At 37.1% G+C, this 19,831-nt stretch overlaps 1 protein-coding gene across 1 annotated transcript; it reads left to right on the forward strand.

The window, feature by feature from the left end:
* Positions 1-1,486: 1,486 nt before the first annotated feature.
* Positions 1,487-18,498, forward strand: LOC117427980 (ceramide synthase 2-like). The gene is made up of 11 exons (XM_058995331.1): positions 1,487-1,963; positions 6,594-6,767; positions 7,196-7,316; positions 7,750-7,868; positions 8,024-8,081; positions 10,058-10,108; positions 10,502-10,594; positions 11,275-11,403; positions 12,349-12,455; positions 13,446-13,599; positions 16,961-18,498. Exons 2-11 carry the CDS (start codon positions 6,595-6,597, stop codon positions 17,093-17,095), a joined length of 1,140 nt encoding a protein of 379 aa, XP_058851314.1. The 5' UTR covers positions 1,487-1,963; position 6,594; the 3' UTR covers positions 17,096-18,498.
* Positions 18,499-19,831: the final 1,333 nt, after the last annotated feature.

A 19,831-nucleotide genomic window follows, 5' to 3' on the forward strand; every position in this document is an offset into this window, starting at 1 on the left:
AAAAAAGAAACACAAAGTACAAAAATGTTAGATGCCCTTTGTAGCTTAACTCTTTAAGCACTAGGTAACACGTTTAACAGCGTTAAATAGCTTTTTTGCCCCTTTTTTATATAAACTCTGATCGATTCTGTTTTATGTACTAAAGCAGCAGTATCGGTTCCCTATATAGCAGATTTACTAGCATCAATGTAAATGATGTGGACAGCTAAATATAAGCATGTTTTTTTTCTATATTTATACATTGATAGGGATTCAATATATGTAATATTTAGTTATATTATACTAAAATGTATGCAGGTCAGTAGTAATGAAAGGGTTTAACCCCTCGGGGTGTGGAACCATTTGGTCAGCCATGTCCTGGAGCTCTGCTTAACATTCCGGAGGGGGGTGTGTGGTTACTATCTAGAAAGGACTTTATCAGCTATTAAAACAATAGTGTGTCACAGATTTAAAAATCGATAAAGCTGCGATGTTGAACATCCCAGGCTGTGCTTGGAATAATGCCTTGTGTAACAACTTGAGAAGCTGTTTATGCAGAAAAACCAGTTGCACAGAATGCCAGCACGGCTTCAGTATCTAGAACTGCTTTGTAAAACAATTGATTGTTGCCCCTAGTCAATCTGTAGGTACAGTAATTGTACATCTGCTTGGCATGATGTACAATTAAATCCAATTGCCATATTATACTGCTTTGCTGTTTATAATTCTTCATTTTAACCAATGTGTGCTACTCTATAATCCATGAACTTCTGTTCACCCTGATACATACAGGAGCACCTGTCTCTTGATGTTAGGACAGTGCAGCATGTTTTATTTAAACAAATCTACAAGTAAATCTTAAGTAATTCAGATCCATTGGTTAAGCATGATGCAGGGCAGCTTTTTAATCAAGGTATCAGCCTTGCCTCCTTGATAGTTCAGGGTTAAGTTACAATAAGCATATGCATGGGGTCATTCAATACAGTTTTGCTGATGTTTGGTAGCTTTTTATGTTTTCTGCCCCCAATTAGTGCAGACAACAACAGCGCATGGAAGTGTTGTGTGAGTGTGTGTTGGATGACACTACTGATGAGAACAAATGCTGCAAACAGCCGAAAGAGATTAATTAACTTAGTTTTCTGCCAGCTATTCTGTTGTAGCAGAAACCCTTTCCCAATGGCTTTGGTTGCCAAAGCTGCTAATGAATTAGCAAATTACAGTGCACTGAAATCACTGTCAACTTGCAGGCGCTATGACATACACAGGGTTTTTGTTAGAGCTGGTGCTTGTTGGGTTACTGTGCTTTGTGAATAATTTGTAACTCATTGTGTGGCTTTAACAATGTTGTTGTAGAAACAGCTTATAATGAGAGGTCATTCAGTGCAAACTAATAGTATACTCATAATTACATGAAAGTAAGTACATATGGAAACTCAGTAGCAGTCTTTCATATAAACCAAGTTATTTTTTTTTTGTATAAGTACCACGTTATCCTTTCTTTTTAATGTTTTTAAATTCCTTGTAGGTATTGGGCTCAGTGTCTTTTTGAATCAGGAAGTCCACCTATTTGACCTTACTTTCAGAAATTCACAAATCAAGTGAAGCTGGACACAAAACCTACAAAAATGATTTTGTTTATATGACCAGGAAGTAAACCTTTTTTGCCATTATTATGTAAGTGTTTACCTTTCTAAATATTTAATGACTTTATATACTTAATGTATACAGAGCCCCAGTTTTGTGAAGCCTCTTTAGTTTGCCTCAAGGTATACTGTGAAATTAGAGAGCTTAAACGTCACACTGATACTAACCTGAAAAACGTGAATTGCGACTCAGCAGGGTGTGACCCTAAAGAATTTCAAACAAAAAAGAGCGAGAGCAGTCATGGTTTCAGTGTTTCCCGTGGCTCCTCACAGAGTACATGTTTAGAAACTCGCTTTGGATTGGGATATTTCCTGCTCGCACAGAAATAGCAATAGAAAAGGTAACAGTTCATTTTTTTTTATTCTTCTGTAATGTTCAACTGTGAAGTTTTCTGGTGGCAGGCTTTTCGGTGTGGTGTGAAGTAAGACTAACTAACATTGTTTGACTGCTGCTGAAATCAACTTGATTGTAGAATAACAGCACATGGAATATTCGCCGCTCATTAGTGATTTTCTGTCCATTTCATTGAACGTTTCGTTCATCAGGGCATGGGGTTCAGTAAGAAAGCTGGCAAAGCTTTCTCATTGGGCTCACCTCTATTATGACACTGTGATTCATCATCATGGAGGGACAGGTGTTTGATACTTCCTTGCATTTTACAGTACAAATACAAATTGAATCATGAGTCTGTATATAGATTAAATTGAATCCCTGCAAAGAAAGAAACACAATGTTAAAAGCTGTAAGTGTATTGTAGGGATAGTACATGTGTTGTGAGACAGTAATCAGTTTCTACCACTTTAAAAGCACCTTGCCAAGATTCTGTGAACCAAAGCTCACCCATTACAAGTAGAAACACGTGATTATTGTTCTTCTGTATTTTTCGGAAAGGCTACATAATTATTACAAGACATTTCAGGTTTAAAATAGTATGTTTCAGAGATTAAAAGTAGCATTCCTGTTTTTCATTGTTTTAGAAAATTGATTGACACTTTTTTTTTAATCTCCTCATTCTTTTCATTGCGTGGTACTTTTTTCAGTTTTTCTAAAATCTAATCAAATACTATCTAATCTGATTGAAACAGGTCAGCTTACAAACACTGCTGTCTGTTTCCTTGTACATAGAGGTGTTACAGGGCTTTTGTTTGGATGCCAGGTTGCCATGACTTCTGATACAGAACACCATGCCTGAAAAGTAAACATCAGCATTCACCTTTCTAACTAAAACTGCGGTTTTTAAAGATATGTTTTGAGAAGCAGTTCTAATATACACACCAGTATTTCTGTTGTAAAAAATGTAAGTTGAATTATAAATGCTCATATTAAGACCATGAAAACCTAGTTGCTGTTAGACACTACTATATGGAAATGATCTCACACCGGTTCTAAAACTATTAAGAATCTACTTTGACCTTGTCTATAAGCCATTGCGTTATTGAGAGGCTACAAAATCCTATTACAGTTATGAATTTATTTATTTATATTTTTTAAATGAAAAATATGTTTAATGTTCTGATGAGCTGTCTTATATATGTCTAATGGGAGAATATTTTATTAAAAAATGAAACTGCTCCTCTGTAGCTGTTATTGTAGCGCAATACAAATACAGCCCTTTTATGCCCTCCCATTATTGCAAATATAAAAAAATCTCATAAATCAAAATGAAGAAGGCTTTGTGCTGGGGGTTTTCCAATGCCTTTGACGCTGTTTAATGCTTCTCTGTCTCCGCTATATTCAGGTGCCCAGTGGAAACAAACAAGCATGTGCGTTCGTTCATCAACATAAAAGAAACGTTATGTTCAATAATAAATGAAGGGAAGAATTAGGAACCACTCACTATGACTAGGTATTTGACAGCTAGTGCAATTACAATATGTACAATTATTTCTGTAATGTTTACTTGCCACACCTATATTGTGCAAATGTGTTGACTCCCACTATTAATAATGTATGAGGACCTTTGCTTTTATTTGTCACGGCTAAAACAAATTGCAGTTTGAACCCACAAGGCAGCAACAATACATTCGCACCTCTTTTAAAAGTCAATTTAGAAGGGGTTTGTGTTACGCACAGTCTACAAGCTTATTCTCCAAAGTGTTATAGGCCAATTTCAAATCTTTTTAAAAGAAGTTAATGTGTTGTGATAATGGGAGGGGAGCGGACATGTTTTAGTTAATCCTTCTCTCTCCTTCAAATCGCTATCCCTCTGACCCCTGGCCTACTAGTGTACGACTGCAATATTGTGGTCATAAAACATTGAGCTGTATTTGAGAACTGTTAATGACAGGTACTTAGTAATTCCTTGTTTTACAATCACATGTTAACTATTTAATCATTCTTCCTGCACTGCGTGCCCCGGGATGCTTTATGTTTGTTCAGAAATAAAACCCCTCATCTAGGTTAACCCGAGTCCCTTTGAGCTTAAAATCTCTTCTACAAAGGAGATGGAAATCAAGGGGGCAGAGCCCATGAGGGCTCATGTGGTACAATACAGGTTGGTATGGGTTATGTTATTCTCCTGCTGCACAAATACAGGCGCCTCTTGATACTTATCAGCACTTTGGTTTATTGTCAGCCTCTGAATAAGAGATCCCACAACCCAATGTTTCTGCCTCCGCGTTTTACTGTAGGCTGTGATAGTCTCCAGAAACTTAAATGGCAGTCAAGGTCATTTAAAAAAAAAAAAAAAAAGAAAAAAAGGTTCACTAACATGTAATGTTAATCCCTATTGGAAATATTAATATTATTGCTGTTCTTAGAGGTCAAATTCCATTCATTTTCCTGTCTGGCTCTTTTGGATATTACATTCTTTCATTTTGTTAGACTATTGTGTCAGTTTATTTAGCAGTCATTTTTGTCGTTCTGCAACTGCAATTGATACAGAACATCTAGGCTTCTGACCACTAGTCATAACAGGTTGTGCTGCATTTTTACATGGTTTGTTATTTACTTTACTATTACCTATATAAACAAAGTGAAACATTCCTGGTCATAACTGTGGCTTTATTGTCTGCAGTTGATTCTTCTATATAAAACAATGTCTTCTACCAAAGGCTCAGTGCCTTCTACCTTCATTTCTTTTGATGTAATATTTAAATATTATACTGCGCTTTTTATTAGCTTAACAAATAGAAAAAGATACGTCTTTGTAGAACAAACTGATGAGTATGCGGCATAAGGTTATGTACATACACTCATCGTAGCACTTAGAACCGTGGACTGTAACAGTTTCCTTTAGCAGTGGTATTAACAGCAGGGATCAAGAGAGTGTCATGTTTTCAGATTTCAGAGGCTAGCTAGGATAACTATTTTTGTCAGGTCAAACTACAAATACTTGGTGGGAGCAGACTAGATCATTCCCTATTACACTGTTGACTGTGGCAAGGAAGCTGGCATCTATTTGGTGTCTCTGTTGTTTCTTATGCCTTCACAGTAACTTGTTCCGCAGTGTGTTGTAAAGTATATTGTTTGGGAAATAATGTCATGTTTAGAAAGCCTAGTTTCCTGCAGTGACCTCATGCATACTAACACAAACTGAAGGAGACCATAACATGTGACTCTTGCATGTACTTAATGTATACAGCGCCTGGCGGCTTTAGAAAGTGATGTTTGGCTGTACGGATCATCCTGCTGTTTCAGAAACAGATGGGAAAAAGCTTGTTTTACTGAGTGCATATATAATGGATTCACATACAACTGAGGCTCCTTGTGGGACAGCATCAGCTACACCGTTAATCATTGCCATGACTCCACCTGAAGAGCTTTCTGTTTACATTGAGGTTGAGGGGAAAGGCAGGAACATATCTGTATTTAAATTTTGACAGATATTGGCAAACTATTCATTTGTTGGCTTCTGCTATACTGCCTGGATCAGCTTCAGGAGTAATGTGGCAGGGGAGGTAGTTTGCATGTTAGCCATGGAATTTACTTCAGTATCATAATTGAAGATTTCCTTTCTTTGAGGTTTTTCCACTTGGTCCCCTCCCTGTTAACAGCTGCAATGCCCACCTTCCCTTTTGATTTTGGATGTGATTCATTTTAAACTTTTTACACTTGATTTTCACAGAATAAGTACATAAAATGCAAAGATTATACTTTTCACACTCCAGTTATGTCCATACCAATGACTCAGGGTTGGCTTGGCTTTTGGCTGCAGTGGTGGTGCAGGACCCCCACCTTGACAGAGAATGCTTCCTCACACACCACTGTTTGGACAAGCTCCAGTTTAAGCAGAAGGATATAGGTTATGCAAGTTGAAATTAATGTGCCATAAAAAAAGTCATAAAAGTAATCATTTATATGACAAATACTGGCATACAATTGCTGTTAAACCACAAGCTGATGCTGCTTAAATGTTGGTCTGGCTGTTCTGAACTTGCTAAAGTCATTAGCCAGGTTTTTAAATGAATACCTGGAGTTACTGGAATTCTGCCTGCAATAATTAGCCAGTTTTGAATCACTGAACCCATTTATACTGTTCATACCATTGTAACACCACCAATAACAGTATATAAAGAACATGGTGAAAATATCTTGGAAGTCTTTGTGTTGGTCCAAGCTGAGCAGCCAGTAACAATTTGTGGATGTCTGCAAAAATGACGAAAATTGCACAAAAATGTGCTGTCATTTATATTTCCCTTGCATCACATCCATTTCTGTAATTGCAGTGTGAAGAATACTGTATGTAAGCTGGCCTTTGCATTACTAGCAGTCTTTTATCTCGTGTATGTTTAGCCCCAGGATTTGTCACTAGGTTTCATAGGTACTTTCTGAGCAGCTTGCTGAACTTGGGTAACTTGCTTTATTACTACTTCTTCCCCCAGACTTTATTCCATCTGCAGGTAACAATATTGTACTTCCATCATTGAACCTGCAAACACATGCAAGGACAGGGCTTTGCTTCAATGCTGGCCAAAATATCCACTTTAAACACATTTATTTACCCAAGTTTGGTTTTCCAATTGTTTTAGGATGTTACAGACTATAAGTGACTATTTTTGGTGGGACCGGCTGTGGTTTCCTGGAAACCTGACCTGGACAGATTTTGAAGACAGAGATGGACTCGTCTTTGCCAAAGTTTCACATCTGTTCATCACAGTGCCTTATGCTGTAGCTTTTATGGTGATCAGATATGTCTTTGAAAGGTAAGCTGCTAGAGTGAAGAGTATTTGTACCTCACTCCCCCATTCAAGTTTACTTATCAGCCAGTCCAACTTTAAACACATCTGGATTAATACATTCAACACATTGATTAGTATTACTGTACTATTATATACTGAGCATCAAAAGAAACTTATCACTATTATAACACATTTATTTTCGAAAAAAAAGGTATATAAATGATGGACTTTGACGAAATGTTTTTGGTTTCTTTTTAATCACTCGATCATTCATCCTTGACCATGACACGCTTGAGTGACTATGACTGAAGCATATGCACTTAATCAGCTAGTTAGTAAGACAGTTGATTGGACACTGGATATGGAGTGATTTCAGCTGTTGAATTGCAATCTTGAATAAAAGCAATGAAGAAAATCACAAAAAAAACAATATGCCATCATTTATCATACAGGTTTATAGCGACACATATAGGAAAAAAAATCTTTGGACTCCGGGAAACTGTTAGACTGAAGGCTTCGGAGAACATAGTCCTAGAGAAATATTTCATCACCCGCTTGAGGAATCCATCACAGGTAAGTGGAACATTCTTCCCACTGTAATATCAGTCCATTTAAAATGTCTTCTGAGGAACCTGACAGGCCTAAGCTTATTTTCAATAACCATTATAACAAAGGTCATACTACTCATTTGCCAGTGGCTTCATGAAATATATGTAGTCGTATTTGGTTTGATTCTACCACAATCAAATTCACATTGCATGACTTATTAAAAAAAACAGAACATCTAGAGATTAGAATTGAATTAGCCTGGTTTGGCATAATTTAAAAAACGTATATAATTGAGACGTATATATTTAGATGTAATATTTCCTTAGTCTTGTATTCAGTAAGGTTTGAGAATGCTGCTAAATTACAGTAATGAAATGCTCTTGCCATATGAAAGGCTTTCATTTATATAAATACACACTACTGTGCTCTTCTGTGTTGCTTGTTTTGCCTTCCACAGTCAGATCTAGAAGGATTGGCAAAAAAGTGCAACTGGACGGTGCGAAAGGTGGAAAGATGGTTTCGAAGAAGACGCAACCAGGAGAGGCCAAGTGTACTGAAAAAGTTCAGGGAGGCTTGGTAAGAAAGAAACCCAATATGTTCACCACTACTGCATGTGTTACCCAGGTATATAGTGGACCTGTCTGCCCCATGTCCATGGACATATAACTGACATGAATATTTCAAACAAGTAACCCTTTTAATATGTTTTTTTGTTCTCTTTTTGTTTGCAGTTGGAGATTTGTGTTTTATCTCTCAGCATTTATTGGAGGCTTTGCAGTTCTGTACGATGTAAGTAGCCTGGACTAAATCTCTCTATCTCTCTATCTCTCTATCTCTCTATCTCTCTATCTATCTCTCTATCTCTCTATCTATCTCTCTATCTCTCTATCTCTCTATCTATCTATATTGTATACATGTCCAGGATTGCCTTACAAACTGGAAGTTAGTGAGTCCTGCTGTCTTATGATACTGTATTAGACATGCTCCTGAGGCAGAACGTTTCTTTTGTCTCCTAAGTAAATTCTCAGGCACATTTGATACGCTTTTGAACTTTTGAGAACTCCATGGGGGGAAAAAAAATAATTCTAGAACCTGTATGGATAACAGGTCTAACAACTTTACCTGAAAGCTGGCTGGTATATATGAAATGTGAGCAGATTAGGAATCTGCCTGACTGTACAGGGATTCATTTTTACACAGCAAAAGTGTGAATACACATTTCAGATAGATTAACTTTGTTAGGTATTGTACTGTTCACGGAATTCCCATAGAACAAAAACAGCTTATACTGTGGTTAACAGAGAACATGGCATTTAGCTCTCCTGTCTGTGCCTTGTCCAGACCCATTTGTTATATGGCGCTCCTGTATAAAACAATACCTTTCGTGTACAAGGTGAAGGGCAATTACCCTTGGTGCTAATGCTGAACAGTCTGAGGATTGCAGGTACTTAGCTGACAATTTACTTTTCATCAGGTTTGAAGAGGTATCGCTGTACTGCTAAAGGGATCTCTATTTATCATCTCCCCTCCTCTGACAAACTCAACCTTCAGTCACTTACTCTCTCTCAGGAGCCAGGCAGTCCACAAAACCCTTTGATAAATGGCTACTCATTTTACATTCATTATTGGCTCGTCCTCAACAAGTGATGGGCTTTGAAGATAGATTGAACAGGTTTTTGATGTATGTGACTTGCTCGGGGGGTAAAAGCTGAAATATCTAGTATGTAAAGCAGCTTGACTATCCCCTTACCTTTTCAGGATATCCTAAGTTACTTACTGTGGTTCTTAGTTCAGGGGCTGCTCTTCTGTTCTAATTGTCTGTCGTAGACATTTGTAATGTAGGCTAGATCAACCAAAGTGCCAGCACCATCTAGTGGAGAAACTTGTTTGCCACGTGGCAGATCACTAGGTGGCACTTGCTTTTACTTCTAAAGAGACATCTTGGCTGAAATAACTGGTTACATATATATCTCCGATATTATATATAGATATATAGCAGTTAACTAGAAATAAAGAGCATATCCTGAACTCAAGTGAAAGCAACTAAACACAAAATAAAAAACATATCTGAGTAAGTGAAATTGGACAAGGTAAAGGGAAAGCCACTTACTCTTTAAGATAAATGTAACGGACGGTGCTGTGTGATACACCGCAGTTACGGCTTGGAGATGAGATGAGGTTCAAGCTCTAAAAGCACGACTGCGGACGAGCCCGGCTCTTTTGCATTGCGGTTTTAATGCTCGCTTGTGGTGCGCAGGGTCACCGGTTCACAGCCAGCCTTCACCCTGTTACATAAACTAAAATGCATCTCCATAAACACTGGAACTTCAGGAGTCACATCTTCAGTTTGATAGTCAGACTAATCAAATATTCAGTATGATTAAAGGTATCTTCTAGCTGGTAGTTACTCGACACAGTACCAATGGTTGACGCAGCTGTCACTAAGACACGTGCCAAAGGAGAACTGAAGAATTTTGCTTTGGTGATCACTTGCTTTATATAGATCATGTTGTGAGATGAAGGAAACTTTTAAATCTATCATAACTGATGTTCTCTTTTTAATTCAGGATTAGTGTTGATATGGGGGTGGGGGGGGTGGGGGGTTGTGTATCTATTTACCAGCCCGCTTAAATGTAACATGTAGTTTTAAGATTTAAATCAATGTAAAGAGATATAAAGTACAATAGATTCCCAAGAAATGAGTTTTTGCACGTGATGGTTTTCATTATATTCTGCTGTACTGTATATTGTTCTGTCATCCACAGAAACCATGGTTCACAGATACCTTGGAAATATTCAATGGATTTCCAAAGCAGGTACTTCAAATTATTATTATTATTATTTATGTGCAATATTTGAGTATTTATGATTTCAAAAGTGTAAATGTCCAAAATTGTTTTAAATAATAATATCTAATGCTGATTCTGTTAGTAACAATGAGGTTAAACCTCGTATTTAGATGGAAAACCTCTTCCAGTATTAGAAATGTATTTTATTGTATCTTTTTTTCATTGGATCATTATAGAAATGTGGTATTTTCTCCTATGGATATATCACAGCTTCTGTCTGGTCATGGCATGTACAAGCTTGTGGCAAAAAGTTGTCAGTAGTTTATAATGCCACACTTCTGCACATTACAGGTTGATGCTGAAATGATTTTTTTAGAATTGTATTTGACATTGAATTTTTCCCCTTCTCTTCCCCCACAGACGTTGTTGGATTCGCAGTACTGGTATTACATAATTGAGATGAGTTTTTATTGCTCGTTACTGTTCAGTGTCGCCTTTGATGTGAAAAGAAAGGCAAGTACACAAGAAATGCATTGTACTTCTCTTATGCACTTACTTGAATCGTTTAATATTCTTAGCAGTAGTGGTTTTTTGTGCATTCAAAATAATGCAGTTGTATTATAGCTAAGGAGTGCCCTCTACTTAATAATGCAATGCCTGTTAAAAGAAGCTGAATCTTTCCATTAAGCTTTTCACAACCACATGGTCTGGCACCTCAATGGCCAGTGCTGTGGAAACACAAGAGCAGTTCGAATGGTTGAAGTCTTTTGGTAACATTTTCATATCTTAGTGCTTAGATACAGTAGTATATCATATCACACAAGTCACCACCAAATAGCAACGCATTATATTACCAAATTGGTTCCAGTGTTTTACTGTCAGCACTATTTGTTCCAAATCAATTCCATTGCTGGTAACATGTGTTCAGCAAATTGTACTTTAAGGACCTCAGAGCCTTGCAGTTTGTAATCAGTAAATGAATGAGAAGATTTGCTACATGTTACTGGGGGAGATTCTCAGATCAACAATCCGATTCAGTGTAAGGGGAATTGTAATAGTTCTGAGCTGACCAGTCAGTCACCTACATAACCAATAATTCCCCCTTCGTGAACAGTTTTAGTTGATCTGGGTTTTGTGGATTGCTTGTCAGTTAATCTGTTTTTTCTGTGTTGTTTTTTTTCTATAACTACCAGGACTTTAAGGAGCAAATCATCCACCATGTAGCAACGCTTAATTTACTGGCGTTTTCCTGGTGTTGCAATTACATCCGAGTTGGAACGCTGGTCATGCTCGTCCACGACGCCTCTGATGTTTTATTGGAGGTAAATAGAGTTGCTGTTAAGTGTTAAAAGCTGACACAATTTACTGGCTCATTCCCATGACTTAAGCCAAAGATAGCATTGGACTGAGTGATTAATTCTGCTGTATGTTCTAAGCATGGGGGGGGAAATATCACTGTTATTTAAAGTTGATAGTTTCAACATTGTCCCGAAAGTCCTGTTAAATCTCAAATGGCAACTATTACCAAAGGGCAGAATGATGATCTCCATGCATTAATGGCTATTTTGCAAATTTACTCTTATTTTGCAGCGAAAGAGCAGCATGTGTGTAAAATTCTAGCTCCCTGGTAAATATCTGACATTTTACACCTTTCTGCTAGACACTAATTTAACCTATTATTCAACACCTGAGTAGTTTTAGTGTCTTTAAAGAGGTACTTCATATCTAGGGGTACTTGAACATCTATTTGAGCTGTTAGTAAGCACAGCAGACAATGTTCTAGATAGAGACTGATACAGATGAACATAATATGATTTTCAAAGAAATTAAATATTTAATGAAGTAGCCCTTTAACAAGTAATTTTTGTTCTCATTTTGTAACATTAATGAAGGTAGAGTAAATGACAGACATTAATCAAACTCGGTGTTCTGTGAATCTTCGGTTGCTGAGTGATGTCAGCCCATGTGTTCCGTGGATGGAATTTAGATTTTAGCTCAGGTTTAGAGCTCCTGGGATCACATGACTTGAGGAGGCTCTTCCGCCACACCTCTACCTAGGACCCATCTCTCACAGCTGTCAACAATTCCTGGGTTCAATTAGAACGTGGCACTTGACATGCAGTCTAATGGCAGACATAGGTGATATATCCATGCACCCCATTTATCAAGATTAGTGTTGCATAAGAGAATACAGTAAGGGCATGGAAAATACAGGTTTGGGTAGATATCACTGAAATGGAATTGTTCTCTTTTTTTTCTTTTCCTAGTCTGCAAAGATGTTTAATTACGCTGGATTTACAATGATCTGCAACAGCCTGTTTGTGTTATTTACAATTGTGTTCATCATCACCAGGCTAGTCATCTTCCCTTTTTGGTAAGAAAGATTTCAATTTTATTTCAGTTATTATTATTATTATTATTATTATTATTGATTCTTCATTTTTACTGACCGACAATTTTTTTTTTTTTTTGGATCATGTATTATATTAACTGCCACGATTGCCAGTAATTAATGAGGTAACTAGTTGAATTTATTTTACGATTGAGGCATCAAATAATGCAACAGTTAATAGATTACCGATTGCTTCCCCACCTCACTTACCCATAATCGGCTACAGTTAGTATCTATAGTATATGACATTAAACGTTGGTATGCAGCCAATTTAAGGGTTACAGAACCAATTTCAGAGTTAAGATAATTGTGTTCCAAATGTGAAGCATACCCAGGTGCATTCTGAAATTCAGCAAAAAAAAAAAAAACCCTGCAAGCTACATGACCCCATATAATCCACAGCTAATGTCAGATAAGACACTCTGTATAGACAAATAGCATGCTGACCTGTTCATCAGCTAATTCTGAAATCTCCCTTCAACAAAGCATATCGCTTGACCTTTCGATTTTAACTACAGCATTTGGACCGAACAAAGCACGCAGTGAAACAATATTTGACTGCCTCTTTTGACATGAAGGCTTTTATTGTGTTAATGCTTTGAAAAATGCAGGGATCAATGGTAAAAAGAAACTGGTGTTCAATAGGAATTTTTTAATATGTCACTTGGCCTTTCTGAAGCATTACCTGAGGATGTATTTGAAGCAGTACTGCTGCACTAGCACCAGGAACAGTACACTGTTGACTATTTAAACATCAACCATATACAACTTGCTCTTTTGAATACTCCTGTAGAAGGACATTACTCACCGAATTGGATATAGCCTCATTTGTTATATGTTATGTTACATATAGGCAAATCTATCACCCTATAATTAATTATTTGAAAGGTAAATAGACTGTGCAATAGGCTGCATTCATGTTACACCTGTTGCAAAATCTTAATGTATTTCTGTTCTTTTTTTCCCATATAGGATTATCCACTGTACCTGGTTTTACCCAGTTCTTTTCTTCCCCCCATTCTTTGGATATTATTTCTTCAATGCGATGCTCATAGTTCTACAGATGCTACACATATTCTGGACGTATCTGATATTACGGATGGTGAAAAAATTTATCTTTGGAAATGTAAGTAGTCTAATAGTCAGTTACCTTGTGAAATGACTGGAAAGCCAGTGTAATGCTTTATTTGGACGCCACAATGTACTGATAGCATTCATTCAGGTACTGTACTGTATTACCTGCTTATCAGAAGATATATGAAAGTGAGAAGCACATGGAATGCAAAGGAGAGAATAGACCTGAGCTGCCTCCAAGAACACTGGCTGCAGCCATTATATAACAATTAAATTTGTCTTTCCTTTATCAAGCAAAGTTATTCAGCAAAAGGCTGCTGTGCAATGCAGTGGGAGCCTTTCTGACGTCCCTGTATATCAAAAGTGAGGTGCGCCTCGGAGTATACCGATTTGGCACACTGAGTGTCCTATAACTAAATTATAAAACGCTACAGACTCTGATCTGCAGTGGAAATGGAACTTGAATTTAGCTTCAATGCCAAGCTAAATTGTTTTTTCATTTGCTTCATAACAAAGTGAAGTTGTATTCCATTCACAGCCCCTCTGATTCAATTTTAACAAGGTATAACAGAAATCAGTAAAGGTGACTGACACCTGGAAAGATTGTTCTTGTATAAATGCTTTGTTAAAAATAATTAACACTGTAATAGGTTAAGATTAATGAAGGTGTTCCAAAATAGAGATGTGTTAAATAAAGTAGTACCAGCCGCTTATCTGAAGCTTGGCATGTTTCAGATTTCATAGACTGCAGCTTGCCTAGTCCACATCTGAATGTGGTTTTAGGGGTCAGTGGTGCTTCTAATCCCTTTCAATTTAGATGACTTCAGCTGGATTGCAAGTGCTGCCTGTTTTCAATAACGTTGGTAGATTTGGCTGGAAAAACAGTACAGCAAAACTGGAAAACCTTATATATATATTTATTTCTCATCCTAAATGTTTATTTCATGATCATACCTCATGAATAAGATATGGATGACATTTGAAATAAACAATGATGGAACGCAGGTTGGAAGGCAGTAGCCAGCAACAGCAGTATTTATAGATTGAAGATGTGTTTCTTTTAAACCAACCATGGTTATAAATGGTTTTTAGTCCACAGGCTGGCAACTCCAGACCTGGAGGGCTAATCCACTCTGGGTTTAAGAATGAAACTTTGAAGTGCTTTAGGACCTGGTCAGAGGGTTCAGTATTTCAGTTAACAACTAAGGACACAAGAGATACAAGGACTTGGACTGGAAGTGCCTTGCATGGTCTGTGATCATGATGACTAAGGGGACACCCACCCTCCCAACATGGTTATCCATAGGCAACATGGGGACGGTAAATTACCCATGGATAGACACAGAAAGCTTGTTCTATTGGTTGCTAAAGCAGTGTTCATATGGCACAGGTCAAAGTCAGTACAGGGCAGACCATAGTTACCTAACCCATATGGCATGTTCCCCAGATGCCTTTTTCTTAGGCTGGATTAAAACAAAACACTCCAGCAGTATTTTAGCAGACAAACAGAATGAAACCATTACTGTTTGATACAGGGAGATTTCTTTCTATCCCTTTTCCATTTGGTGGTCGAAATGAGCGGAATGGCACAACACCTGTATGCCCCCGTGATGGAAAGCAGATTTCTTCCTGTTCTGTGGGGACCGAGCAGCTAGCTGTGCTTGCAGATGTCTGCAACATGTATTTGATATATAGACTGGCAGTCATTAATGCTCACAATAACTTGAGTTGGCCTTGAACAGATAGCAGATTTGCCTTTGTGGTAAGCTAATCTTTCAAGCCCAATTACGTATGCCTCTCATTCAAATACTTTAAACCTGGAATGCATTAGATCGAAGTTAGTCTTGGACCCTTTTATAAAAAAAAAAATAAATAGCTGCAGATAGTGTTGACACGTGGAAAGGAAATCGCAAAACGTTTTTTTAATGACTTTGCCTACTAGATGATAAAACAATAGACTTGTACTTGTAAGGCTTTATTTCCTCAGCATATTAATTAAGTCAGATTTAATGTAGTCAGGATGTTAAGGAATTCAGTCTCTTACAACATTTTCTCAAAGTGACTAAAATGTGTAGTTGTGACGTGGCATGTGATCAATAAAAAACATATAGAGAGAAACTGCAATTATTTCTGTGCACTTAGCAACTGTAAAAAACATTTTAACTCAAATACAAATGTAGACTGTGTAGTGGATTTGAGAGAATATTATTGTGATTTTATTGTAGTGGATTGGAGAGAACATTATTGTGATTTTATTAACACGTGTTCAATGATGAATCAAAATCAAATGTTGCTGTGTGTATTGCATACATTTGTATGTCTCCTAAAACCCTGTCTCAGTGTTCATGAGCTGGGTTTGAAACTGCAGGTGTGGAGGCTCACAGTCTAATAGTCTGTACTGGCTTCTGTTTTACTCTACATGGCTGATGTCTCATTTCTTTTTTTCTAATTCTTGTTCAACAGCACCATGTAAATTAATATTTTCTAATTGCGCTGGAATTGCCAAGATGCTTGTTTCTTAAAAAAAAAAAAAAGTAATTGAAAAACTGCCAAATGCAATCACCGGGCTTTAGAAGTAAATGAACTCTCTAATGTAACTAGGCACTTAATCATTGACAACTTAATACCCAATGTTACATTTCAGAGATAAATTCAACTAGGCTTAAATTCCCACGGTGATAAATTATAATTCGGACAGGATGCTAATTTCAAGATTTGGACTTAAAAACGCATCATATTCTCAGAATCTAAAATCTGAAAAAAAAGCGTTTTTAATAATTTATCGAGAGAACCATCAAAACCAAGGTTAACATGCACTGTGTATTTCAGTAAATCTGGTTAATGTGCTGTTTTCAAGAAATTTGGATACAAACATATCTAACATGTCTATGTAAAAGGTCTATTTGGTACAGCTTTCAGTTACTGATATAATGTTCAAACACACACACACTTCACTTGTACTGAGCTGTCATTTCTGATATCTAACATAGGTGGCACAGTGGATATGCTTTTGAATAGAAACCTGGCTTTGGGACTTGAGGGAGTCGACAAAGTAAATAGATTACATTAGTTAGTGAGTATGCTAAACATCCTGGATCAAGTCGTTTTCATGATTGGGGTTAGTAGTGTCACCCAGTGTAAATCCAAGATGGTCTGTCAGAAAGGGCTTCATTCTAACTTGGTGCTCTGGGACACAGGGGGAAAAGTGTGCTTCTTTCAGGCAATTCATTTGAGAATACTGGCAGTGACTCTTTTGGAGTGAAAAACAATGATGTTCCTATTAGCAGGTTTTAATTATGTTACCGTCACTATGATGACTGTGAGCCCCGTACAGATCATCCCTCGATGCATTAAATTAACATTATTAATCACGCCAACAACTGTTTCTGTCCGCTGTTTTCTGCTGAATCTAGATGGTTGGTGATGAGAGGAGTGACCATGAAGAAGAAGAGGAAGAAGAAACATCACAAGAGGAAGGAGATCAGAGAATGAGGAATGGATCCGCAACAGGGAGATATCTAGGTCAAAAGAGTCAGCGTGATCATTAACGCTGACGCACACACACACGCCACCGCCTCCTGCAGCCCTGCTCTGGCTGTGTCCTCAAGGAAACCCAAACGGCACTCTGAAGATGTGTGCAGTCTGCTGCCAGCTGGAAGTATTGATGAAAAACACAATGTGCACATCTGATTTATTGCTGCAGGTCCTGGAACAGAGCCCAGTAAAAAAATGTGCTTCATCCAACAGAACGTATAGACAGCCTTGCACACACACACACACACGCACACACACACACACACACACACACGCTTTAACATAACTTATAAAGCTCATTAAACAGAGTACTGTGCCAGTGAAGGTACATTTGTGAGGGTATACAAATCAGTTTGCTGTATGTAGCTAAATATTTTGTAGTATTATTAGATATTTTTTGTATTCTGTTATATGTGTGTGTCATCTATCTATCTATATATCTATATATATTTTTGTTACAACATGGCTACCTTAGACTAAAGAAAGAAACCTTAAATTGAACACATCGTTTTAATTGAAGTTCTTGGTCAGTAATCCATTACAGTGTATTTTACTGAAAAAAGGACAGTTGCTAAAAGTCCCACTTATATGTGACATTAGGTTACTTTCAAAGAGTGAGTTAAAAAAGAAAGAAAGAATACAAGCCAAAATACAGTATTCCAACTAAAACCAAAAACACATTTTCTGGGGTGTTACCCCTCAATTTACAAGGTTCTTGGTATGACTTGGGTGTCTCCGCTTGCAGTACCCCCTCATATATTTCAGTTACATATAAAAACAAAGCTGCATGTTCAATCACAAGTAGTCATTACGGATGTGTTTGTTTTTCATAACTTGTCTTTTAAACTTTTCATAACTTGTTCTATCTGGCAAACATCATATTGGGGAGGGGGGGAGGGGTCAGTATCTTTTTACAAAATCTATAAAACATACTTGTCATTCTTGTGAGTTATGACAACAAATTCTTAAGCAACATTCCAAAGCTGGTTGCTATGCATTCCTGTATGTTATTGTGTTAGAACCGTTGGTTTGGAAGGGTGGAAAGAGCCCTTCTTATTTCTTAGATTAGAAACAGATTCACTGAAAAGAACCATGGGGTCTAGTCAATTAATTGAAACTGCGGCAGATCTTAATACCACCCTTGCTGCAATCACTAAAACAGGTCTCGTCCCTGGTGTTTTCCATATTTAAAAGACATAAACACTAAAGAGACTCAAATGACCTGTTGGATGATTTATTTGCATATCCCAGGTACCCAAAGACCCCTGTTCTGGATTTGCTGTTGTTTAGATCAACTGAAGAGATCAAATGAAACCTATTGGAGTATTTCTATGGATAATTTCTTTAAAACCAGGTGTTTATTTCTTTTCTTCTGATAAATAGTTTTACTAAATTCAATAAATATTTTTTAAAGTGATTGAATGGCCTCTTATTTGGTACAGTACTATTATATAGGGCCATGAAGTTTTGTGAATGACTCCTGTCACGCCAGACTCCCAAGAAGTTATACTTAATACTAATGCCCAAGGTTATTATTATTATTATTATTATTATTTATTTCTTAGCAGACGCCCTTATCCAGGGCGACTTACAATCGTAAGCAAAAACATTTCAAGCGTTACAATACAAGTAATACAATAAGAGCAAGAAATACAATAACTTTTGTTCAAGCAAAGTACAAGTGTGACATACCACAATTCAATAATACAGCAGGTAATAGTGATAGTTACATCAGGATATGATTAAATAGTGATAGTTACATCAGGATGTGATTAAATACAAAGTACTACAGGTTAAAAACTTGGCAGATTACAGTATTCTGAAGTACAGGATTAAATGCAGTAAAATAGGGGGCTGATAAGAGCAAAATAAAGCACATTTACATGAAGGGTTATCACCATTGTCTAACGGGACAGCGACATCGTTTTAGGGGCTGCTTTGGAATCCTTGGTAACATTAACCTCAGAGTGTTACTTTAGTAGCTTGACCTTGTGTTTCATTTGTATGCTTTTAGTATTGAAGTGGATTGGTGACAATGCTGTGAGTAATGATTTCCAGCTACTGCAAAGCATACCATGTGATCCCTTAATAGGAGAATCAAGAAGCTGAGCTATACAGCTAGCAGCATTTGTCTTGTTAAAATGCAAGCAATTTAAAACTGGAAATTGACAGGATTGCATAGCACATCTAGACCAGTCAATCCAAATTTCTATTTTTTTTTTTTTTTAACTCAGACCAAATTGAATGCTGAAAGACTGTATAAATCCATCCTTGTCATATCATTGCTTTTTACTGTATGTGGGGGTGGCACTTGTTAATATGTTTTCAGTATTGCTGTGAAAGTACTGTGTACATTTTTCTTTTAAAAGACAATGGATCTATTCAAGGGCATGAGCCGTGGACAACAATGTTGACGCATATTGAGTAACATGCAGGGTTTTCCAGTTACGTCTCTTTGTCTGTCTGTATGTATTGATGGATATCTTTTCCAAGCTTTTTTCAGTTTAGTGATCAGTAATACAAAGGTGTTAAGTATTTTATTCGACAATATCTTAGGCTAAACATTTTCTGTACACAAATGTTGTCAGTAGCTGAACGTGGTTTTCCTTACAATTCCCAAATGATTGCAAACAAGAAGGCATCAGCGTTAGGTGAAAGCGTATCTGCTTGACTAATTCTGGACTTCCTTACCTAGGGAAGCATTAGGTTGTCCAGGAGTGCTAATCAGGGTCTTTGAAAGCAGTCGTTGT

The sequence above is a fragment of the Acipenser ruthenus genome, chromosome 21, assembly GCF_902713425.1.
Source record: "Acipenser ruthenus chromosome 21, fAciRut3.2 maternal haplotype, whole genome shotgun sequence".
Taxonomy (NCBI): Eukaryota; Metazoa; Chordata; class Actinopteri; order Acipenseriformes; family Acipenseridae; genus Acipenser; species Acipenser ruthenus.